The sequence below is a fragment of the Camelus ferus genome, chromosome 4 (genome assembly GCF_009834535.1).
Source record: "Camelus ferus isolate YT-003-E chromosome 4, BCGSAC_Cfer_1.0, whole genome shotgun sequence".
NCBI classification, from domain to species: domain Eukaryota; kingdom Metazoa; phylum Chordata; class Mammalia; order Artiodactyla; family Camelidae; genus Camelus; species Camelus ferus.
Genome location: NC_045699.1, coordinates 68,492,884 through 68,514,133, shown reverse-complemented (window position 1 = coordinate 68,514,133; position 21,250 = coordinate 68,492,884). Strand labels below are relative to the sequence as shown.

The 21,250-nt window shown below is 53.6% G+C and overlaps 2 protein-coding genes across 7 annotated transcripts; one reads left to right on the top strand and one right to left on the bottom strand.

Annotated features, from left to right (window-relative positions):
- The first annotated feature begins 3 nt into the window (after nt 1-3).
- On the top strand, nt 4-16,613 carry CIZ1 (CDKN1A interacting zinc finger protein 1). 6 transcript variants are annotated; one of them, XM_014556876.2, is made up of 18 exons: nt 39-179; nt 820-961; nt 1,208-1,323; nt 2,820-2,891; nt 4,754-4,983; nt 7,330-7,423; nt 7,588-7,696; nt 8,208-8,490; nt 8,617-8,812; nt 9,071-9,192; nt 9,809-10,006; nt 10,748-10,872; nt 12,969-13,056; nt 13,548-13,661; nt 13,862-14,011; nt 15,506-15,575; nt 15,783-15,904; nt 16,272-16,613. In XM_014556876.2, exons 2-18 carry the CDS (start codon nt 825-827, stop codon nt 16,485-16,487), a joined length of 2,442 nt encoding a protein of 813 aa, XP_014412362.1. In that variant the 5' UTR covers nt 39-179; nt 820-824; the 3' UTR covers nt 16,488-16,613. The 6 variants fall into 6 exon arrangements, with proteins under 6 accessions (XP_032334427.1, XP_014412362.1, XP_006181946.2 ...); XM_032478536.1 differs by having other exon boundaries at nt 4-179; nt 840-961; nt 8,208-8,812; XM_006181884.3 differs by having other exon boundaries at nt 7,345-7,423; nt 8,208-8,812.
- Nucleotides 16,614-17,607: 994 nt separating this feature from the next.
- C4H9orf16 (chromosome 4 C9orf16 homolog) lies at nt 17,608-21,203 on the bottom strand. Its single transcript, XM_032478548.1, has 2 exons — nt 20,995-21,203; nt 17,608-18,093 (listed from the first exon to the last, which is right to left on the bottom strand). Exons 1-2 carry the CDS (start codon nt 21,071-21,073, stop codon nt 17,921-17,923), a joined length of 252 nt encoding a protein of 83 aa, XP_032334439.1. The 5' UTR covers nt 21,074-21,203; the 3' UTR covers nt 17,608-17,920.
- Between the last annotated feature and the right edge of the window lie 47 nt (nt 21,204-21,250).

The window sequence follows — 21,250 nt, the reverse complement described above, 5'->3', positions numbered from 1 at the left end:
CCCTGCCGGCAGACTGGCCTTCCGAGTGGACAGGCCCCGGCGGAGCCTCAGGAAGCCCGAGAGCCACAAGCTGGAGCTGCCCCGCCCGCCCTGCCCGCCCTGCGGGTGGGGGCTACGCGACTGCCGAGGGGGAAGAAGGCCGAGCAGTTCCCGTGGCTAAAGCCGCGCTGCAAGGCGAGGTGCGCGGGCTGAGCATAGCAGAGGTGGTGGGGGCGTCCAAAGATTTAGGGGCTACTTGAATGGAGGCTGCGGGCTTCGTGGGCAGGTGGGGATACCGGATTTGAAGTGTAATGCTGGCTCTATCTGTAGAGGAAGGGGTTAGCGGAATCGGGGGGATTAAGGTGGAGGGAAGCCTTCCCCCACTTTGTTAATGGACGAAAGTGAAAGGTGGCGGTGGGGGCGGGGGCTGATGTTATTGACATGAAATGTGTACAAGGGACAGGGCGGGAGTATCAGAGGAGTGTGAGTGGAGAGGGGCTGTCATCGGCACGTGATTGGCGCAAAGAAAGGCTGAAGGGTGGGGTGGGAGGTGTGTTTGTGTCGGACGCTGCTCCTGGAAGCACCGAGCGATGAGAGTTGGAGAGATGGAGGGCAGGGTTGGGCATTTGCTGGAGGCACTGTTGGGAAGATTCAAGGGAAATTGGCGGGAGAATGGTTGAAGCCTGCTGCTGGTGGAGTTGAAGGTGTCTTGAAAGGATGGGGCACGCTCTGGGCAGGACCCGGACTGTAGCTGTGAAGCTCAGCCAGCAGTATCTGAGGGCCGTGCGCGGGCTAGGGATGGGTGACGGGGATCCGGCCTGACTCCGTCCCTTCCCTCAGCCACCATGTTCAACCAGCAGTTGCAGCAGCAGCAGCTTCAGCAGTTGCAGCAGCAGCAGTTGCAGCAGCAGCAGTTGCAGCAGCTCCAGCAGCTGCTCCAGCAGTCCCCACCGCAGGCCCCACTGCCCATGGCCGTCGGCAGGTGAGCTCCCCGCTGGAGGAGTGCGCCGCTTTAGCAGCGCCCCTCAGACCCATGCCTTACAGCTCCCCATCGCAACCCTTTCTCCCAGGGGCATCCCTGTCTGAGTCCTGGAGGTCATCAGTTCCCGTCCCAAGGGGACCCTCTGTCTGCTGTAGAGGGGGGCAGAGAATGGAGGGGAGAGGTCTAATGGAAGACGGAGGGTCTGACTCTCTCGGTGATCCTCTGACACATGCTCTCAACACTCAGGGTGCTCCCCCAGCAGCAGCCACAGCTGCAGTTCCTGAATCTCCAGGGCACCAGCTCAGCCTCCCTCCTCAACGGCTCTGTGCTGCAGAGAGCTTTGCTTCTGCAGCAGTTGCAAGGTATGACTGTGGGCCCTGTCTCTCTTCATCTTAGCGGTAGCTCCCCAGCAGCCCCATGGCACTGAATCTCATCAAATCCACACAGTAACCCTGAGAGAGGTACTGCTACTACTGCTGCCAGCATCCTAGTTTACAGATGCTCAGCTGAATGCGGGTCTGCCTGATCCCAGAGGTGTGCCCTTGCCATGGTGCTAGCTAGCTCTGTGGATATTACTCAGCACACCTTGCTGACATTCAGGTTAGATGAGATGATGGATGGAAAGTTGTATTTTGACTACCCTCCTCTACATCCCATTTGACATATGAGGAGACCTAGCTCCCAGAGAAGGGAAGTCATTTGCCCTGGGTCACACAGCATCAGCAGTGGCTGAGCTGGACTGAAGCCTGGGCCTCCTGACCCCCTGGATCTCTGAGTGGGTGTCTCTAGCCCTCTACATTAAGCCTGTGCCCTTATCTCAGTTTCCCCATATGGAGAGCAGTCTTTCATCTCTTCCTTCCAAGATGCTGCTCCTGACACGTCAGCCCCCAAAGGAGTAATCCAGGGGTCCAGAAATCTGGGACCAGCTCATCTTCAGACCCAGCCCCTCCCACAGGGTAGCTATGGCTTGCTGGGTGGTCCCTCTGGGCTGGACACTCTGCTGAGGCCCTTACAACCCAATTCCTTGATTCTGCTGATGACCCTAAGGGGTAATACACTCATGATCCCATTTTACAGATGAAGAAACTGATGCCCTAAGAGGGATCATCTGTCCAAGGTCACATATCGAGTAGGTGTTGATTAGAGGTCTTACTTCAGAGCTGTGTTCTGAGGCACCAGGCTGTCCTGCCTCCCAGCAGGGTATGCAGCCAGGTCAGAAGATGTGATGGTTATCACTCTTCAGCCCTCCCCGGGGCCACCTGAGTGTGGATGGTCCTGAGAGCTGGCTTACAAATGATAAATGGATGAGTGGAGAGATAAAACCACACACAGGGACCCACAATGTATACATATTTTTCACTTTTTCTTTCTCATTTTAGTCACACTCTTCAAAGAAAAGTGAAAGAATTATTTTAAAAAGAGGATGAGAAAACCCAGTTGTCACATGCAGACTAACTCACCTCTGGAAGGAAAAAAAAAACACCCATTAAAGTTTTGATGTATTTCTTCCTATTTTTTTCTAGGCACTCTTCTTCCTCTTCCTCATTCTCTTCCTCTTCCTCCTTCTCTTCCTCTTCCTTTTCTTCTTCCTCTTCTTCTTCTTCTTTCTGTTTTAAATAATGTAATGAATATTATGTTTGGGACTATTTTCTTATTTTTAATGTTTTTTTTTTTAATGGAGGTACTGGGGATTGAACCCAGGACCTCATGCATACTAAACACACGCTCTACCACTGAGCACTACCCACCCCTGAGACTATGTTCTTAAAATGGATTCCCAAAAGTAGAGTGGCTGGGTTGGGGCGGGGATGGGTGTTTAATGGCTCTTGATAAGTATTGCCAAATTGCTTTCCCAAAGGACTGGACCAGTTTGCAATGCCACCAGCCACGTATGACAGTGCCGGCCTCACCATGCCCACGGCAACATTGGGTATTATATGCTTTTATGTATAAATGTATATATTCATCTAACTTACTCATTTGGTTGGCAAAAAAGCTACGTCATTAATGTTTTAGACTACATTTCTTGGAGTGCTAGTGCAGTTGAACATTTTATATTTGTCTGTTAAACATTTGTAATTCTTTTTGTGACTTGTCCATGTCCTTCATCCATTTTTCTTTTAGAGTGTGCCATCTTTTATCTTACTGTTTTTAAGAGTTGGTTGGCATTCTCTCTGCACATATGTGTATATGTATTTATTTTTAAGTTAATGTTAATTATACACTTAGTAAGTACACTTGATATCTCATTGAATTCTCATAAAACATTGTGAGTTAAGTACTATTACTATTCCCATTTTACAGATGAGGGAACTGATGCTAAGAAGGGGGGACTAATTTGTTCAAGGTCACAGAGTTTGTACTATAGAGTCTGCATTTGAACCAGCTCTCCCAGCACATCTGACACATGCATGCCCTTAATCCCTATGCTTCCCCTCCCAGCACTGGGGCAAGGATTTAAACTGTACTTTATTGGGTCAAACACTTCCCCAGTGCTGGACCTCTGAGTCAGATGAGGTGCCTGCCATTAAGAGGTTCCCAGGGCACTTAGGTGGTGAGCACTGGAAAGCAGACAAGGAAATTGTGCAGCTGGTCCTAGAACAGGAAAGTTAGGGCCTCTGGTGACACAGAGAGGGTCTGGGAAGGTCTCCCAGAGGAGAATCACCAAAAGGGAGCAATGCAGGATGATAGGGATGTAGTGGGGGCAGAACAGCCCAGGCAGCAGGAACAGCATGTGCAAAGGCCCAGAGGCAGGCAGAAACCAGGCTTATTTGACAGATACATGGGAGCACATGCCTGGAGTAAAGTGGGGGCTTACGTGAGGAGAATTGTAAGCAAGGAGGTCGGGGAGGAGGGCAGGGCTGGACCTCACATAGGGAGGAGTGGGCTTCATTCCCAAGCATCAAGGAGCTATGCAAGGGTGTAGGCAAGGGGAGGGGTGAAGTCAGAATGTGATTTCAGAAAGATCACTGTTTGCTGCTATCCAATGTGAAACTGGCTGAAATTCACACCAGTGATAAAGTAGCTTTGGAAGAGGGCAGTGTGCAGTAGGAGTGGAGATTTGAAGAGGATTCAGACTACACTGGGAAGAAGGGTAGCAGAGAGAGTTGATAGGATTTGGCTTGGATGGGGGGTGGTAAAGAGAGGGAGGAGTCAGGAGGACCCTTGGAATCCTGTCTGGGAGCCAGTGAGTGGACAGCAGTGCTGCTCCCTGAGATGCTGGCCAGGCTGCTCCTCCACCTAGTGTCTCTGTTTTGTCACCATTAGAGACAGTAATACTTACCCTGATGGTGGCTGGGCCAAGTGACTGAGGTCATGCTTAGAAAGTGTTAAACAAGTGCCTGGCTCCCAGGAGACTTTTGATGAAGGGAAGCTGGTGTTGGTAGGGGAGTCTTATTCCAGAGACCAGTCATCTCGCTGATTCTCCTTTTGGGTCCTGTGCTGAATCTTTCACATAACTTAAGGTGTTCCCTTAAAGCATGCCTGAGGGTGAGTGTAGTTGCTGGGGATGGTCAAGCCTCTGACCAGGGAGGCATTTGGGGAGGGAGAAGGCAGTGCCCACTCCCCCAGCTGGAGCAGAGAACCAGCCCTAAAGCCCCCTTCCCACCAATGCTCCAGGTGGGACCTGGCCTTCGTCTCTCATCTCTCGCTTTGGCTGCCCTTGGGTGGGAAGGGTCCCTTTTGAAGTTATCTGTCAATCTGCCATGATGCTTTGGGGGACTGACGCCTGACTCTAGCCTCTACCACCCAACCACAGTTGTAATCCTTCTTCTCCCCTCTTTTTACCTGCAGGTAACCTCCGCAGCTACAACCTGGCAACCCCAAACCTGACGGCGCCTAGCCTCACACCTCCCCAGATGGCCACCCCAAATCTACAGCAGTTCTTTCCCCAGGCCACTCGGCAGTCCTTGCTGGGCCCTCCTCCTGTCGGGGTCCCCATAAACCCCTCCCAGCTCAACCTTTCAGGGCGAAACCCCCAGAAACAGGCCCGGACCTCCTCCTCCACGACCCCTAATCGCAAGGTGAGTTGTGGTTGGGGTGGAGCAGTTGTGGATGGCAACGGGAGAGGGCTCACCTGGGGATCAGCCCAGTTCTACCCTCTCCAGCTCACACTGGCCCTTGGGCAGCTTGTACGCCTCTTTGAACCTCAGTTTCCACATCTGTAAAATGGTGAGATGGGGGTAGTTAGACTTGTCTAGTGTGTCCCAAACTTCAGATATTCCTGAACTCCAGTGTGATTTCTGCCATGTCAAAACACCACCAGTTACTATTATTTACTCCGCCCGCTTTTTTTTTTTACTACTTACATTATTTACTAATATTACTAATATTATTTACTAACATTTCTTTTTAAAAAAACTGAGAGGTAATTGACATATAACATTGTATGCATTTCAGGTGTATTCTAACAATTTTCTTTAAGTCAGTGCTGCCCAGTGGAAATAAAATGTGAACCATACATGTAATTTAAATTTTTCTAGTAATCACAGTAAGAAAGTCGAAAGAAGCAAGTGAAATTAATTTTACTCACATATTTTATTTACCCCGATATATGAAAAATACTGCCATTTCAACATATAATGAATATAAAAATATAAACAAGGCATTTTACATTCCTTTTTTTCCCCCTTCTTTTTTTTTTCTTTTTCTTTTTTGTACTAAGTCTTTAAAGTCCAGTGTGTATTTGATGCTTACATCTCAATTCAGCTTGTCACAAATCCAGTGCTTAAAAGCCCAGCATGTGTGGCTAGTGGCTACTGTCTTGGATAGCACAGCTTTAAATGAACTAGCTGCTTCTCTGTTACATCTATCTAAAAAGGAAACATTATTATCACTACCTGAAGTGTTTAAAAACTCAAAATTAATTGCCACACATAGAAGTGACAGCAAGGTGGTTGGGGATAAAACAATGTAATAAAATCTTAAACTCTACACTGTTGCCATCTGAAGGTTCTGAGCCTCTACCATCTCGGCTCCTTGAGTCTTTGAGAGGTGGAAGGCATCAGATCCAGGAGGCTCTCCTTGACCTAAGTAGGAAGACTCAGAGACTTTAAAGGAAATAACCTCCTCCCTGAGTCAGTCCTGTCCCTGAATGGCCTGGCAGTTCCTTGCACACACCTCACTCCTGAGAGCATTCCTGTGATGTGGAGGGGAGTGAGCAGCTTTTCTGGCTGCTCTGGGGCCAGCTCACATCTAGAGGTGAGGCATTACCCTCCAGAGAGGGATCCTGGCCTCTGACCTTTCAGTCGGGCTTGTCCTAACATGGTCTTGCCTAGTGTCCCCCTCCTTGCCCCCATTTTACATATGGGAAAACTGAGGCTCAGGGAGTTGGGTGGAGGTTGACCCAAGCTGCACAGCTGTTGAGACAGAACTAGAGTCTGGCCCTCCTGACTCGTAGGCCAGGGGCATGGTGAGAGCTGAGTAGTTTCTGAAGGGCCTGGAGGCCTCATGTGGTACAGGATTCCACTCAGCACTGGTTCTTGGGGCTTAGAAGGAGGGATGGGAAGCTGCAGGTGGACTCCTGGGCCTTCCTGGGGTGTCCTGGAACCATCTGGAGCTGTGTGTTCATTTAGCAAATACCTGTTCATTTAGCAAATTCCTGCAGATGATTCAGTGGTGCAGAGAAGACACCTGGCCCGGCCCTCCTGGAGATCCTGGGCTGGGGAGGAAGAGGGTGGTGGTGGTGAGACATTAATGCAAATAATGCTCCAGCCAATTAATTATGACTGTGGAAAATGCCACAGAAAGGAATCCCAGGGTCCCTGGGGACCTGTACTAGGGGGTCTGGACCTGCTTTCAGGTTAGGAGGACTTCCTCTAAGAAATGCCTTTGAGGCTCTGGGTGAAGGCCTGGGGCTTTGGGGGACCAGAAAGAAGGCCAGTGTAGACATACAAAGGGCGAGAGGGAGCGTGGGGAGAGCCGAGGCTGGAGGGGTGGGCGTGGGGTAGGGGCCAGATCATGCTGGGGGTGGGGAGGGAGACAGTTTCCAGCTTGGGGTAAGGAAGGAATACTCCAGGGCTCTGGGAAGTCACAGGACAGTTTCAGCCTGAAAGAGACAAGAGACATGATCAGGTTTCCATCTGAGAAGGATCCCTCTGGCTGCTTTGTGGAGAAGGGGCGAGGGAGTCAGAAGGCAGCACCGTGGACCATGAAAAGGCATTGTGTCCCCCAAACCTGTATTCACTTAACAGGCAGGCTGCTAGATGGAACTCTCAGATATGATTCCTGGGGTGTCTAGGATCTTTTCTTGGCAGCTCTGGGGCCAGGCACCTTCATTCCCTGGGGGACATGTTGCAGCCGCTCTTGGGCAAGGGACTGTTTGCAGGGGCGGGTGGCAGATGTCAGAAACAGTTTCTAAAAGGAAGCAGGATTCTTCTTCTCAGACGATGCCCATGGAGGACAAGTCAGACCCCCCCGAGGGGTCTGAGGAAGATGCAGAACCCCAAACAGACACACCCGAAGGTGAGGGAGGGAGGCTGGTTTGGGGCAGGTGGGTGCAGGTGGGTCATGGAGGCAGATGTGGGAGGTAGGCATCTTGCGGGGGGAGGGGTAAGCCCAGGCGCCCTCTCCCAGAGCTTGTATGTGCTCTACCAGCATGGCCGCCACTCACCTGCCCTCCATTCCAGACCAAGACTCCCCCCACTGCCCAGATGGCATCGCTAAGGAGAAAGACACTCCAGCACCTAAGCCTGAGTCTTGTGAGGCATCTGAGCCACCCGCTAAAAGGTCAAAGAGGTGACTGATGCTGAACACCTGCTGGGGCCCAGGTGCCCTGTACCCTCATTCCTGCAGAGGTGGGGGTTGGGGTAGGTGGGGTGGGGTCCTTCAAGGGAGCAAGGAAAGGGCTTGGTCTCGGGTTTGGAGGAAGGTCAAACCTAATTCTGCACCTTACCTGGGAAGGCTCTCAGCCAGACAGACTGGTGTCTTCGCTGTGACTGACCCTTACCTGGAGGCAGGTGAGGTGGCCAGGTTGGAGGGGTATAGATGTACATCTGGGACCTCAGAGAGTGGCCAGAGGGTGGGCAGGCTTCCAGGGCCTTGGATACATATTAGCAAGTTGTGGGAGGTGGGGAGCAGGTGATCCTTTTAATTTACTTAGGTGAAACTGGGACCCAGAGAGCCAGAGGCTTGCTCCAAACCCCAGCTTGTATGTGGCAGAGCTAGGACTGGAGCCTGCATCATGACCTTTCTTGGGAGCCCTGGGGCCAACTGGAAGATAAGAATTTGATCTTTTGATCCTTCCTAGCTCAGAGGAGCCCACAGAGCAGGGGCCTCCAGGGCAGCTGCAGGCAAAGGTCCAGCCACAGACCCGGTTAAGAGCACCGAAGCAGACACAGACACCCGAGCTGCTGTCTGAGCCACTGGAAGCCCGAGTGCTGCCACGATTCCAGCCACAGGTTCTGCAGATCCAAGCCCAGGCGCAGCCGCAGACTCAGCCACAGATGCTGCCATTGGATGCCCAGGTGCAGCCAAAGCTGCAGAAGCAGGCGCAGACACAGACCTCTCCAGAGCTCTTAGTGCCGCAGCAGGTACGGCTGCAGCTGCAGAAGGAGGCAGAGCCACCAAAACAGATGCAGCCACAGTCACATTCACAGTCCCCAAGGCAGGCACAGCCACAGCTGCAGAAGCAGGCACAGACGCAGACGTATCCCCAGGTCCAGACAGAAGCACAGCCAAGGGTCCGGCCCCTGGAGCAGCCACCAGAACAACCTCCATTGTGGCCACCGGAGCCAGCCCAGAGACAGCCTCAGACGCAGCCACAGGTGTCGGTGCCGGCATCAGAGAAAACATCAGTTCTGGTTCACTCCACAGTGCTGGAGACGCCGCCCAACATGGTAGAAGCTGGAGCAGGTAAGTGAGTACTGGCTCCCAGCTGACCCGGTGATGGGACAGCTCTGCCCGGACCTTGTGTTCCTCTCCAGCCCTGTCCAGCCCTGACTGGGTGCTGCCTGGGACTGAGGACTGGGCCTGGATCTGGTGTTTAAGGCTGTATCCACCATGGGCTTCAAAATCCCAGCTGTCGGCAGAGAGGGTGGCTCTCAGGCCTGAGTTCTTCAGGGCCCAGGTGGGAGATGGACCATGGGAAACAGAGCACATTTGTCATTTCAGGCCCGGAGGAGGCCTCACCGGAGCCAGTGGGCACAGAGGTCAGCATGGAGGAGAGCCAGGAGGAGTTGACCGGTGGCCTGGATGTGGGAGAATGTGAAAAAAGAGCCAGAGAGATGCTAGGGGTGGGTAGAGATGCTGATGAGGACCACGTGGTGCACCTAGTGGTGGGAGGCCTCTTTCTGCCCCCTCGTGTTTCCCGACCTGTGAAACGTGACAGCAGCTGTCTGTCTGGGTCTGTGGGCAGACCAGACTGGGTCTGACAGCAGTTCATCAGACTCTCATGTGCTGCCTTCACATGCCTTTGTTCTGAAGATCTGGAGGTACTTGTGGTGATAAGAGTCTCTTCCAGCCCACTTCTCTGAAACTAGAGCCCCCAGGGCCCCACCCAGTAACGCTGTTCTACCAGAGAGAGCACAGCATGGAAGCCTGTGCCTGGGGCTCGGGCCCTGCCCTGCCTTACAGTGTAACTGTGGCCAAATCCTCTCCCTTCTTCATGTCTCAGTTTCTCCACGTCAAGTGAGGGTGGAGTGGGGTGGACTTTAGAGTGAGGTGGACTGATTTGAATCCTGACTGTGGTGTTTCCTAGCTATGCAAGCTTAGGCAGTCATTTAACAGCTCGGAGCCTCAGTTTACCCACCTGTAAAGTGGGCTATCAGAAGGGCTCAAAGATGTTTAACACAGGGCAGGCCCACCATAAGCGCCCAGCTGGTGGTAGCTCTGCTCCTGCTCCTGGTGTAGGTGTGGGGTGCCGGGGGCTCCCTGAAGGTCACCATCCTGCAGAGCAGTGACAGCCGGGCCTTTAGCACTGTACCCCTCACACCTGGGCCTCGGCCTGGCGATTCCACCTCCGCCACCCCTGCCGCAGCCAGCACACCCTCCAAGCAGGCCCTTCAGTTCTTCTGCTACATCTGCAAGGCCAACTGCAGCAGCCAGCAGGTACCGCCCCCTGGGCCCGGTGGGTGGGGCAGTCGAGTGGGCAGGTGGAGGGTTTGGGGTCTGTGCGCGATGCCTAGCCTGCCCTTCCCACGGCTGCCTGAGTGGCCACATGGTCCCCAAAGCCTCACTCACGGCAGCTGTACATTTACTCACAAAACATTTCCTGACCAGCCAAGGGTGGCAGGATTTTAGAGCTGAGTGGACCTGGTTCACATTAGCTTTGACCAGCTGTGTGGGTTTTGGAAGGTGAATTCATCCTTTGTGCCTCCGTTTCTTTATGCGTCAGTTGGGGAAGTATTTAGATCTCACCTCATTGGGTGGTTCTGGGGATTCAGTGACTTGACACTGAAGTCATAAGCTGCAGACCCGGCCTGAGCATGCCTAGCATGAATCACAGCGTCAGACTCGTATTACTTTTGCTGTTGCTGCCTCCGTCACTCTGAGTCTTGCCTGAGCAGAGCCGTGGGGACCTGGAAGTTGATCAGACTACTCCTTGCCTCAGAGGCGCTCATAGCCCTGGGGGGAGCAGAAGCTCTGACGGGTGTGTGCTCACTCTGTGCCTCAGTTTACATCCTTCTCTGGCCTACGTAGGGTTGTGTTGTGTGTGAAACGGTCTCACAGCGGTGGTGGGGTGGCCGTGAAGCAGAGGCTGGAGGCCGCCTGCCTCCCTGGGCCCCACTCTTGCCCGCTGTCCCAGGGCTCACACTCCTCACGCCCCTTCCTTGCTCCCGTCTGCTGCAGGAGTTTCAGGATCACATGTCGGGGGCCCAGCACCAGCAGCGGCTCGGAGAGATCCAGCACATGAGCCAAGCCTGCCTCCTGTCCCTGCTGCCTGTGCCCCGGGATGTCCTGGAGAGAGAGGACGAGTGAGTCAGGGATCTCAGAGGCTCTGTATGGGGGTGGGGAGGGGAGTCAGCAGTCTTGCAAGCCAGCCCAGCCTGAGAGGGGCCCTGAATCTGCTATCCACAAGGTCTGCCTTTGGGTTAAGCATTGCCCTTCCTCAGAGGCTTCTTCACATCACTAACTGTGTGTCCTTGAGCCTCAGTTTTCCTTATCTGTAAAATGGCCTGGTGAAGGGTATAATGCAGAAATTCATGAACTAGACAGTCTCTTAGGGTTCCATCCAGGCAGGAACAGTGTGACCATCTATGTGGGAGGGAAGAGGGTTGTGGCACAGACCTCTGCTCCCCTGGCATGTGAGCTGACTCCAACGGGGGCATGATGGTCAGGATCTGCTCATCTCGTGGCCCGAGGTTAGAGCTTCCCTGGGTCTCCCCCTTTCTTTGTCATGGGAGCTTGTTCCATCAGAAGTGTCAGCCCTCCTGGATTCTGGGACCAGCTCTTTGGATAAGAGGTCCTGGTAGACCTTTCACAAGCCTATGAGGAGTCACTGAGTGCAGGGGCTGGGAGGCGTTTAGTGAGAGAAACAGGATGGCATTTGCTCAGGCCACCCTGGGGGGTGTGGGCTCTGTCTCATGAGACGGCTGCACCTCGGCTCCAGATCTCCTAGTTTTTCAGAAGAATCTAGAAACCCAGGTTTGTATGTGAATCTCTCAATTTCAAAATGTTAATAGCTAGTCCAGAGTTAAAACAAAATGAAACAAATCGTATGGAGATCAAATTAAACACTTTCACAGGCCGGATAGGTGCTGGGTCGGTGATCAGGGCCCCTGCCATGAGCATTTACAGAGGGTCACAGCTTGAAGCTCCCCATGCAGGGTGAGGGGACAGGAGGGGCCTTTGGGTGGCCCTGCTCACATTCCCTGAGTGACAGGGAGCACTCTCCCCAAAGGCTGGTGTGTCTCTGGTTACCCAGTTCTCACTTCAAGAAGAGCTTCCCTGTGGCTCTGAATAGTATGTTCTCGAGCTTTAAACCTCCCCCTGCTTGCCAACCTAGGGGATTATACTTAGGCAAAATAATCATAAAGACAGAAGAAAGGTGACTGACAAAGATGTTCCTTGCAGAGTTAACGTAATGGTGAAAAAATTTAGTTGGAAATGATCTAAAATATCCAAAAACTAGGGGATTAGTTAGGTCAGTTAAGGCTTATCCACTTGGTGAAAGAACTAATAAATAAGACAATGGTAGGGAATTTCTGATAATGTGGAAACATATGTATGATGCAATGTCAGTTTAGAACAGGATCCAAAATTGCATTTGCAGAATGAGCTTGATTCTATAAAAATAGATCTTGTGACAGAAGAAAACTGGGAGGATGCGGCCCAAGCTGTTAATAAGCTTCAGGTGCAGAGGATTTGTTACAGTGTCTCCTGGTGACATCTCCCCTTGAATCCTGACTTGGCAGTCCTTCAGATAGGCTGCCTTTCCGTCTGAAACAGGTAGAAACTCTGGGCTGATCCTGTGACAGGCGCTGGGGATTCTGGGGTGAGGTCTTGGCCTCCCAGAGCTCCCAGTCCAGTGAGGGCAGAGAAGGAATCAGGTCCTCCCAATCCATCATGGAAAATGCTTGTCACTGGCACTTTAGGGTCCAAGGGGAGGCCTGGCTTCCTGGGATGGGGACAGGTGGAGGAATGAGGGTAGGGCTAAGAACAGCTCTGGGAAAGACAGGGCATTTTTTAAAAATTGAGGTCCTGGGGATTGAACCCAGGACCTGTGCATGCTAAGCACACACTCTACCACCAAGCTATACCCACCCTTCCCAAGACAGGGCATTCAAACTGAAGGATAAAGAGCAGTTCTAAAGGCCAAATTTCCTCAGTTACGTCACCATCCTGGTGGCCTCCTGTTATCCCAAGTGCTTCTAAGTCTCATTTGCCCCCAAGTTTTCTCTCTTATTCTTGTTTAAGTATTCTTCCAGATGAACCTCAAAACTGTTCTGTTAAGTTTCCAAAAACGATCCTGTTGGAATTGCATTACATTTACGGAGCATCCAGAAGAGCTGCTGTCTTTCCAGCAGGAACATGGTGTCACACTGTACTTGTTTTGATTATCACCATTCAGAGAGCCTCCACCCAGGCGCTGGTGCAACATCTGCCAGCTCTACTACATGGGGGACCTGATCCAGCACCGCAGGACGCAGGACCACAAGGTATGAGGGCCCCTGTGCTGTGAAATCACCACATGAGCCTCGTCCCTAAGCCGAGGGCTGGGAAGGAGGGAGCCCAGGTGGGGGGTGGAAAGTAAATGTCAGTCTTTGTCTTTGCGTGGCCTTAACTCAGAAGTGTGGCTTCTCGATGAGTCAGTCATGTTTCTACTTTGGGCTTCAGTTTCCCCATCTGACCAGCATGGGCAAGGGACCATCTCATCCTACATTCAGCCTCAGGGCTCCTGGGGGTCCTAAAGTGCCCTCCCTCTCTCCCTGTCTTCTGATACTGTCCTGTCTCTCTGTTACCATCTGCCATTCCATCTTATAGCCAGTGGCACTAGGAGGGGATGTATTTGCCTGTGTTCTGTGGAACACAGCCAGCTGAGTACAGATGTGGTGGGCCTGCAGGTGGGAGGCAGTGTCTCCCTGGGCCCTGCCTGGCTGCCCCTGGGGATGCTGCCCACTGCCCACTTGGCCTGCCTTCCTTTCCCCAGATCGCCAAGCAGTCCCTGCGACCTTTCTGCACTGCTTGCAACCGCTACTTCAAGACCCCCCGTAAGTTTGTGGAGCATGTGAAGTCCCAGGGGCACAAGGACAAAGCCAAGGAGGTAACCTCAGCTCCCTCAGAGGACATAGGCCCAGAGAGGTACAGAGCCTTGACCAAGGCCACACAGCAAGTTGAGGTTTATCCCAGTCCAAATTCAGAGCAGATTTGGAGGGATTGGAGCTCACTGGGGTGCAGGGGGGATGGGATGTCACACTTTGGCTGCCCAGAGCTGACCTGAGCCCTCACCTACTCCCGGGGAAGCTGAAAATGCTTGAGAAGGAGATAGCTGGCCAAGATGAGGACCACTTCATCACAGTGGATGCTGTGGGCTGCTTTGAGGGCGATGAAGAAGAGGAGGAAGACGACGACGATGAAGAAGACATCGAGGTTGAGGAGGAATTCTGCAAGCAGGTACTTGGGGGGAGGGAGCATGGGAAGGAGGCTGGAGGTTGGACTCCCAGCCCAGGAGGGCCCTCACCCAACCTCTCAGGGGCCAGGAGGGTTGTGCTGGCATTTGTAGGCACAACTTAGTATTAATAGGAACTGTATTCTATTTGACTATATGTAAATATACATCATGACAGCTATAGGGTAGCAGGTAAAATATGCAAGATCTTCGAAGTCTGGCTGAAATTCTCACTTGTGTTCCCTCCGCCAAGGGAACAGCATCACTAAAGGCATGGAGTGGGGAACTATGTGGTATATACAGGAAAAGTCAGTGTAAGATGGTGATGATGTTGATGTTGGCAAGAACAGTCAACAATTCTTGAGCACTTACTATCTACTAGGCCTGTACCAAGCACTTCCCCAGCAGAATCTCACTGACTTGGATACCAGGAGGTGAGACTCCAGAGCCCGTGCTCTAACTACCCCAGCTCTGCTGCCTCCCATGAGTGAGGGGCTGAGTTTTCAGTTTTAACAAATGTTGCTGGAGCACCTGTTCTGGGCCAGGCCCTGGTCCTGGACCCCAGGCGTGTGTGGGGACCAAGGCCTGGCTCCTGCTCTCACAGAGCTTGCCTCTTACAGTCCAGGGTGGTGAGGGGACAGCCAAGGGGGAGTTGTGCAGAGGGGCTGTGGATGCGGGGTTGCATGGGTGTCCTCCAGCCCTAAGCAGGTTGGTTGGCAGTGAGGCCAGCTTTGCTACTCAGCAGGCAGCATGAGCCAGCACCTTGGCGTCTCTGAGCCTCAGTTTCCTCTGCTTAGAAGTAATAGTCCCTACTCAAGACTGTAAGGAAGGGCCACAGCCCAGAGGGTGGGTGTCATCCTTAGAAGCCACGTTTGTCTGCCTGGTAAATGGTGGAAGGCAATGCTAGGCATGGCGGGGCTGAGTGGGTGGAACCAGATGGCTTCATTGGATGGGCCCATGTCCAGCAGGTGAGACAAGGGGTCCTTGATTACTTGAAACCCACCCCCAGGACTGAGGTTGCTGCAGCATCAGGTAGGAACTCAGGGAGCTGGCAGGGGGCTCATGGTTAAAAATGTAACCGGGGCTTGGGGCCCACCAGGGTTCACTACCCTGCTTCTCCATAAAACAGCTTTGTGACCCTGGGCAAGTGAGTTAACGTACCTGGGCCTCAGTTTCCTCTTATGTAAAATGGACAAACCATAGAAAGTTATTATGATTAAGTGAGATGACACATGTGATGTGTTGGGCATACCTGGCATGGATTATGGCTATGTGGGAGCAGGAGGGCTTCCTGGAGGAGGGGACTTTTTGAGCTGAGCCGAGAAAGCATAGGTTGGGAAGGGTACTCTGCTGAGCAGGATCAGCATTTGCAAAAGCTCTCCTGGAAATCAAAGGGAGTGTGGTTGAAGAGCATGGGTGGGCTCCAGGCCCCACTTGCATTTTGGGAGGAGGCTAGGGGAAGCCAGAACCAACCAAGGCCCACACTTGTCTGTTTCCAGGTAAGAACCAGGGATATATCCATAGAGGAGTGGAAAGACTCGGAGACCTACAGCCCCAACACCGCATACGGTAAGATGCCAGCGCTGACCCCACCTGCACTGTGGCCCTCAGGCCCAGCCTCCAGGCGAGCCCCCCAGACCCTAAGCACAGCAGCCTGGCCCCTCGTCCTCTTCTCTTCTCACACCTGGAGGGTGGGGGAGCAAATGGTCCCCTAGAAACGGGGAGACGCCTGGCTGGCATGGGGGGTGTGAGTGCACTGATCCTGCTGTCCCGCAGGTGTGGACTTCCTGGTGCCCGTGATGGGCTACATCTGCCGCATCTGCCACAAATTCTACCACAGCAACTCGGGGGCGCAGCTCTCCCACTGCAAGTCCTTGGCCCACTTTGAGAACCTGCAGGTGAGTCAGGCCTCCTACCCAACTCCGCCCTGTCCAGGGAGTCGGACTCCATTCCAGCTGATGGGAATGGCCAATGGCCACCTCCCTTCTGTGCTTGGCCTCAGCCCCTGGGCATAGCCCCCAAAAAGAGGCTTTGCCCATGAAAGGAATCAGTTAGGTTGGGGCCAGTCTTTTTCCTATTGTTCTGGTGGGTGCTGAGGGCCAGGCTGTTAGCTCCAGAGCTCTGGCCCAGAGGGGCTGAGCACGTCACACAGGGTCACACAGCATGTCCAACGTTGACTCAGCTGGACGAGGGAAGCAGCTGTTGGCCAGAAGCACACCAAGGTGGGGAGGAAGCCCTGATCTCACCTGCACTCTCTGTGTCCAGAAATACAAGAAGGCCAAGAACCCCAGCCCCACTACCAGGCCCGTGAGCCGCCGATGTGCAATCAACGCTCGGAACGCCTTGACTGCTCTGTTCACCTCCAGTGGCCGCACATTCACCCAGCCCAGCACCCAGGACACAGCTAAAACCCCCAGCAAGGTGACGGCCCAACCCCCTCAGCCCCAACTCCCCCGGCGCTCCAGCCGCCTCAAAAGCTGAGGGAGGGGCCGCCCCCTACCCGCCCCATCTGAGTCCAGATCTGCTACGTTTTAGGAGTCTGTGCAGAGACTTTGACATGGTTGTTTTTACTCAAAATCCAATAAAAGAAGGTAGTTTGGCTGTATAGTCCCCGTCAGCACCTCTGTCTGGGTGGACAAGGAAAGCGGGGACCCTCAGCCAGCTCTCAGTCAGTGCCCGGGATGCAGTGCACCTCTCTAGGTAGTGTGGTGGCAGAGCTAGAAAGCCGGAGACAGGCTCCCTAACCAGGGGCTCTGAGATGACAAGGTGTTTCATGTCTCTGAGCTTCAGTTTTCCTCTTAAGAATACATCAGGCTAGGAGAGGACTGCCTTCAAGTAAGATCTTGTTCCGTCTTCACAGTGAACCGAGGAGGTAGGTCCTGGTGTTATTTCCAAATTATAGATGAAGAAACTGAGGCCTAGCAAGGTCAAGTGCTTGTTGAAAGTCATACATCTGGTGAGTGGCCAGGATTTGACCCTGGGCCTGAGCTCTGGACCCTCGTACTGGCCTCTCTCCAACCCTGTGGAAGCTGAAGTGCAGAAGTGGGGGGCCTCACTGCTCAGGCCCTCTGGTTCTGAGTTCATGTCACTAGCAAGGACCCCACCCTTCTTGTCAGCTGACCCTGTGATAAATCATTAGTGAATGGGGCCCAGGTTGCACTGGCTCTTTGGTTCTATTTCCCCATTTGGAAAGACCCTTAGAGAGAGACAACCAGACCTTCCCTGTTATTGGCCAGCTAGGGGGACCGAGGCCAAGAGCAGGAGGGTGGTACCCGTGGCTGCACAGCATGTTCTGGGTTGCCTTAGTCAAAGGCCCTAGAACCGAGAAGCTGAGCACATCATACAGGGTCACACAGCACGCTGTCTCAGCTGGGGCTAGGGAAGCAGCTGCTGGCCAGGAGCAAACCAGGTAGGGAGGAAGCCCTGACCTCACCTGTACCTCTGTGTCCAAAAATATAAGAAGGCCAAGACCCCAGCCCCCCCACCAGGCCTGTGAGCCCCCAGTGTGTAATCAATGTCTGGAATGCCTCCACTGCCCTGTTCGCCTCTGATGGCCACTGGGGTCCGTCCTCATCCCGGGATACAGAGGAGAGAGGCACAGTGGTGTTGGAGACCTGTTTAATGTGGACACTCCAGGCCTGGGCAGAGTGGGGAGCATCCAGGTCCAGGAGTAGGGCAGGCAGGCAAGGTGGATGGTCACAGGCCCACACCTGGCCCCAGGAGGGGATGCCGGGAGGGAGGGGGCTGGCCCAGGCACACTGAGGGAAGTACCAGAAGGGTGGCCTAGGCAAGCAGACCCACCAGGAGATCTGTAGGCCAGCCCTTGAGAAGGTATCTAAGCCAGGTGGTGAGTGCTCAGGCCAGAGCCTGGCTCAGGGAGGCAGGGTTGGGGCCTGGCTCGGGGCTCCCAGAGCCTAGGGGCTGGCATCACTGGGGGTCTCCCCAAGCTGTTGCTGGAACTCAAGGCGCGTCTGCCGGTTGGATTCAAGCAGCTCCTGGAGGCGGGCATGGAGGTGGTCATTCTTCTCCTCCAGGTGGTCCAGACAGGAGTTGATCTGGTCCAACATGGAGTTGATGGCAGCGTATTCTGGGAGGAAGGGGAAAGAAAGCCAAGGTCCCATATCTCCTCAGGGCTCACAGGCAACCCCCCCCTACCCCCACTGTGCCCTAGCCTGCCTCTAAAAGGGCTTTGGGCAAGACCCTACTCCTTCCTGAGCCTCACTGTCACCGTCTGGAAAATGGGTGGATACCAAAAGAGGCGAAGCTTTGGAGAAACACCTCAGTGCACCATCTTTTTTTCTAGGGTTAGGGTGGTCACAGGGAAGTCAGCCAGAGCGTCCTGCCTAGGAAATCCTGCCAGGTACCAAGTCTCCTCTCCATTTCCTCCATCAGCTGCCTATAGGCCAGAGTCCCTATTCCTGAGTCAGGCAATCAAGGCCTCTGTCCTTGAGCAGACCCTACTCTACAGCCCTTCCTGGTTCCCCCTGCCCTCAGGATAAAGCTCCCAGCAGACTCCAGGGCCCTACTCCCCTCTCTGGCTCCGCCTCCCCTGTCTTTTCCTTTCCTCTCTCACACCTGCCTTTGCCCACCCCAGGCCCCTTGAACAGGCTATGGCCTCTGCCTGGAATGTGCTGTGTCCTCCTTCTATCTTCCTTCCCTCCTCACCTCCTGGATGAGCCCCTCTCATCCTTCAAGTCTCAGCGTGGATGTTGCCACAGGGGGCCCTCCCAGTGCCCCAGACTGGATCAGGCCTCCATTCCTGACCCCCTTGCCTTCTCACTCCTCCATGGCCCTCACCTCCAGATTGACTGCTGTGATTATGTGCTGGTCTGTCTCCCCCACTGGACTATAGCATGTGCTCTGTGAGGGGTGGAGTGGTCTTATGTTCACTGCTGTTTCCCTAGTGCCTTCACTGTCACGCAGGAAACATTTGTTGAATGAATGAATGGATGGATGGATGGATGGATGGATGAAGCCTGACTTTCTAGCCTTTTGGCCTCTGTTCAACTGTCCCTGCCACCCAGAATGCCTCAACCACAACAGTTGTTCAAGGACCAGCTGCAAACACCTCCTCTTCCAAGAATCCTTCCCTGGTCTTCGCCAGACACCATACCATCACTCCTTCCTTCACAGACACTCCTGACCTGCTTCTCTCAGCAACTAAACATCCTTTAGGACCCCAGGTCTGGGCCTGTTGCCCACTGCGGGACCCAGTTCTGAGCCAGCCTATGACTCAGATACATTCAGCTGCCAGCTTGGGAAAAAAGGGGAAATGGCTGGCAGTGTTTGGAAGCGGCCAGGGCTGGAGGAAAGTGTCTGGCATAAAGGTGAAGATGTGCCTGCGTTCGGGGTCTGGGGGAAGAGCACCCATTGCCCAGAGCTGGCACAACTCACAGAGGACAGAGTCCTGGAAATCTCTGTTATCTCTGAGAGTCCAATACCCTATGATACAAATGGGGAAACCGAGGCCCAAGAAGGAAGAGACCTGCCTGGGGTCCTCCAGCTGGTTGAGGGCAGAGCCAAGATTCAGACTTGGGGAGCAGGGACACTTGGGTTTTCATCCCAGCTCTGTCCCATCCCAGCAAGTTACTGCATCTTTCTGCAAAAGGGGGATAAGAACTGGGTTGTTGTGAGGATTCAAATATATATATCAAGAACTCAGGGTCTGGCCACAGCAAGCAATTAGTAGATGATCACTCTTAGCAACATTTCACATTCTGGTCAGGAGACAAAAGCGAGGAGAAGGATGGGGTGGAGAGGGGACAAGTGTCTCCACTACTGGGGCTAGGCTTTGTTTGTGTCAAGTGTCAAGGGTACTTCCAAGCCTTTGCCTTCCACTGGGGACATTGTCCCCCCCCCCCCAATATGCTAAGTCCTGTGAATCTGCCAACTTCCACTCAGTGTGACTCCTGGGAGGCCCTTCCAGATGCTCCCACCACAGCTGCCAGTGTAATTACCACACCTGGTTGCTATTTACCAGCAGTAGACCTGGCAAACCTGCCAGCCTACCACTTCCCCCACTTACTCTACCCTCCTCATTAAACTCAGACCCTGAGCAATGAAGTATTCTAAAACTACTGTAGTGATGGCTGCACAATTCTGTGAATGTCCTAAAACCCACTGAATTGTACAATTTAAATGGACACATTGTATATTATGTGAATTATAACTCAATAAAGCTGTTACTCAAAACAAAACCAAAAGCAGACTCCATACTTACCCCACATTTACTAAGCCCTGCCCTCTAAGTTAATAAACCAATCTTTATTATACTAAAGGGAATAATAATAACTACTTACAGAACACTTGCATGCTTGGAACCTACTAAATATTTTCCGTTCGTTTTCTCATTGAATCTTGATGCATCTCAATGCAGAAGACACTAACCATTATTCTTATGTTACAGATGGGGAAACTGAGGCTCCAGATGGTGAGAAGGGAGCTGATGGTTCTCGCTCCACACCCCCAACCCCCAACTCCCGCAGTGCTGTGCAGGCAACAGGCTGCTTTGTAAGCAAGCCACATGTGCCAGGGCTCCAGGCCACACCAGCAAAGGTAGCTGGGGATGCTGACTCAGCAGGGCCGCACGCCCACCCAAATAGCCCCTCCTGCTAAGCCAAGAGGGTCCACGCCAGGCCTCTCTCCCTTAGGAGCCTCCATCTCCACAGGGGCTGAAAGACGTGGCTTGAGAAAATCCCAGTCCCAAAAGGGCAAGTGACCCTGAAGCAGCCTCAGTTTCCCCATCTGTAAAACGGGGCCGATTGCCCACAGTTCTCGAATGCTGCAGTTTCCAGGGGCCCGCTCGCAGGTGCTCGCCCCGAACCCCGGGAGGGAACCTGCAGCTCCGGACCCACCCTGGGGCGGGTGATGGGGAGGGCTCTGCGGTCCTCTCCTGGCCCCTATCCCGGCCTCGATTCCCCATTCCCAGGAGGGCACCCCCGAGAAAGCAAAAGTCGCTTCAGCAGCATCCCCTCCCCGTCCAGGTCACCTGCTTCCCCAAAGCCTTCGTCCTCGACTACCGCGCCCGCCTCCACCGGCATGCCCAGGTCCCCGTTGGGGCCTGACATTGCGGGCTTGAGAGCCGCAAGGGCCGCGGGACGATGGAACGCGGCGACAGTCGCGCCGACAGCCGGCGCGGGGCGGAAGGTGGAGGAGGTGGATGGAACTCGAGGCCGGAAGGGTGGAACGCCGCGGCAGAGCTCGCAGGGTAGCCGGGGCCCCGCCCCTAAGGCGGGAGCTCAGCC